This window comes from Olea europaea, chromosome 2 (genome assembly GCF_002742605.1).
Source record: "Olea europaea var. sylvestris chromosome 2, O_europaea_v1, whole genome shotgun sequence".
NCBI lineage: Eukaryota > Viridiplantae > Streptophyta > Magnoliopsida > Lamiales > Oleaceae > Olea > Olea europaea.
In genome coordinates this window covers 21,708,122-21,709,484 of record NC_036238.1, presented here as the reverse complement: position 1 = coordinate 21,709,484, position 1,363 = coordinate 21,708,122, and the positions used below count along the sequence as shown (strand labels likewise).

The following is a 1,363-nucleotide window of genomic DNA, read 5'->3' as shown; positions in this document are numbered from 1 at the left end:
ACTTTAAGAAGATTTGGGAATAGTCCTTTATAGAATCCCCTTAAACCTTCACGCTGAAATGTTCTATAGAATACATCCGACATTCCCTGGTAAGCAGCATCTGTATTCATGCGCTGAGCTTGCATTCTGGAAACTTTACTTGTTAGCAAAGGTGGAAGTAATATCACATTTACTCTATGAACTCAACCAAGCAAACAAAATTGACTAGTAGAAAAGAACGAAAATGTGAATACTTTACCTCGTTCGTATCACCTGCAGAGGGTAAACACAAGTTGCCCCAAGTCCTCCCGAAATTGTTCCACAGCCAAGTTGCACAAGAGGACCAGGTTCTGCATAACATGGGAAGTTTTTACAATTGGAACGATCGTGATACATCTGATGAAATAAAAGACAAGCATGTACTCAGAAACAGAGAGAATGTAGGCAATACCACTGTCGTGAAGAATATATTTCTTGGACATATCTTTCAAGGTCTCATAGGCAGCTAGGTCAATGCCTGCATAAGGAATCATTCCAAGAAGAGATGGCACCAACCCTCTGTAAAATGCTCGAGGTCCCTCCTGAACCCAAATATCTTTAGATAATTTCCTCAGACTGGGCACATTTCCTCCTTCACAAGCATAAGTTTGTAATCGAGTTTTCACAAGATCCATTGGATAAATAGAAGTTTGTGCCACAGCTCCAGCCAATCCACCAGCAACAAGTCTCCCCACAGTTCCGATATCCCCCTCCTTTTCACCTTTAGCATCTCCAATTATAGTTTTCAGTGTTTCATAAGTGTAAAACTTGATAGCACTTTCAGGTGCAACTTTCAATACATTTAACCCGTTACCCCGAAAAAACCCCAAAAAGCCACCTTCCTTCCATATTTTTTTTACTGCAGGAATAATAGCAGCATGATCAGTTTGTACCTGTAACACCACCTTTAGGCGATCAAGAGGTGCAGTTGCAGTACGAGATGCAGCTCCTGCAACTGCACCTGCAATCAGATATTTGGTTGCATGAACATGCTTGCTGATGCCTTCGGGAATCACGGCCTGTTCACCAATATCTACAAGATATACCCTATGCAAGTAGCGATATATGTTTTCTATAGTAGCATCGTGAGGATAAAGCAGAAGAAAATCTCTCCATTCTTCAAAGGTTATAATTCCATTATTGTCTTTATCAACATGCTCAACAAAATGAGCAAGTTCATCGTCATTCATTTCTATCCCTGCAAAAAGAAACTGCCATAGCTTATAAGATGAAGACAACTGATATACTGGAAAATTCATCACTGGGAATAAAATAAAACTCCAATGACTTCATAATGTTCTTGAGTGAGGAAATCAACAGAGATAGCTGCCCCCACAAAAATAAG

At 40.0% G+C, this 1,363-nt stretch overlaps 1 protein-coding gene across 1 annotated transcript in view; it reads right to left on the bottom strand.

Moving 5' to 3' along the window:
• The window catches only part of LOC111373701 (calcium-binding mitochondrial carrier protein SCaMC-1-like), a 1,653-nt gene extending 361 nt beyond the window's left edge, over positions 1 to 1,292 (bottom strand). The window contains exons 1-3 of the mRNA XM_022996282.1: positions 431 to 1,292; positions 239 to 329; positions 3 to 126 (exon numbers count right to left, since the gene is read on the bottom strand). Coding sequence (XP_022852050.1) covers positions 3 to 126; positions 239 to 329; positions 431 to 1,277 — 1,062 coding nt within the window. The 5' untranslated portion in view covers positions 1,278 to 1,292. The remainder of the gene's footprint in view (positions 1 to 2; positions 127 to 238; positions 330 to 430) is intronic.
• Between the last annotated feature and the right edge of the window lie 71 nt (positions 1,293 to 1,363).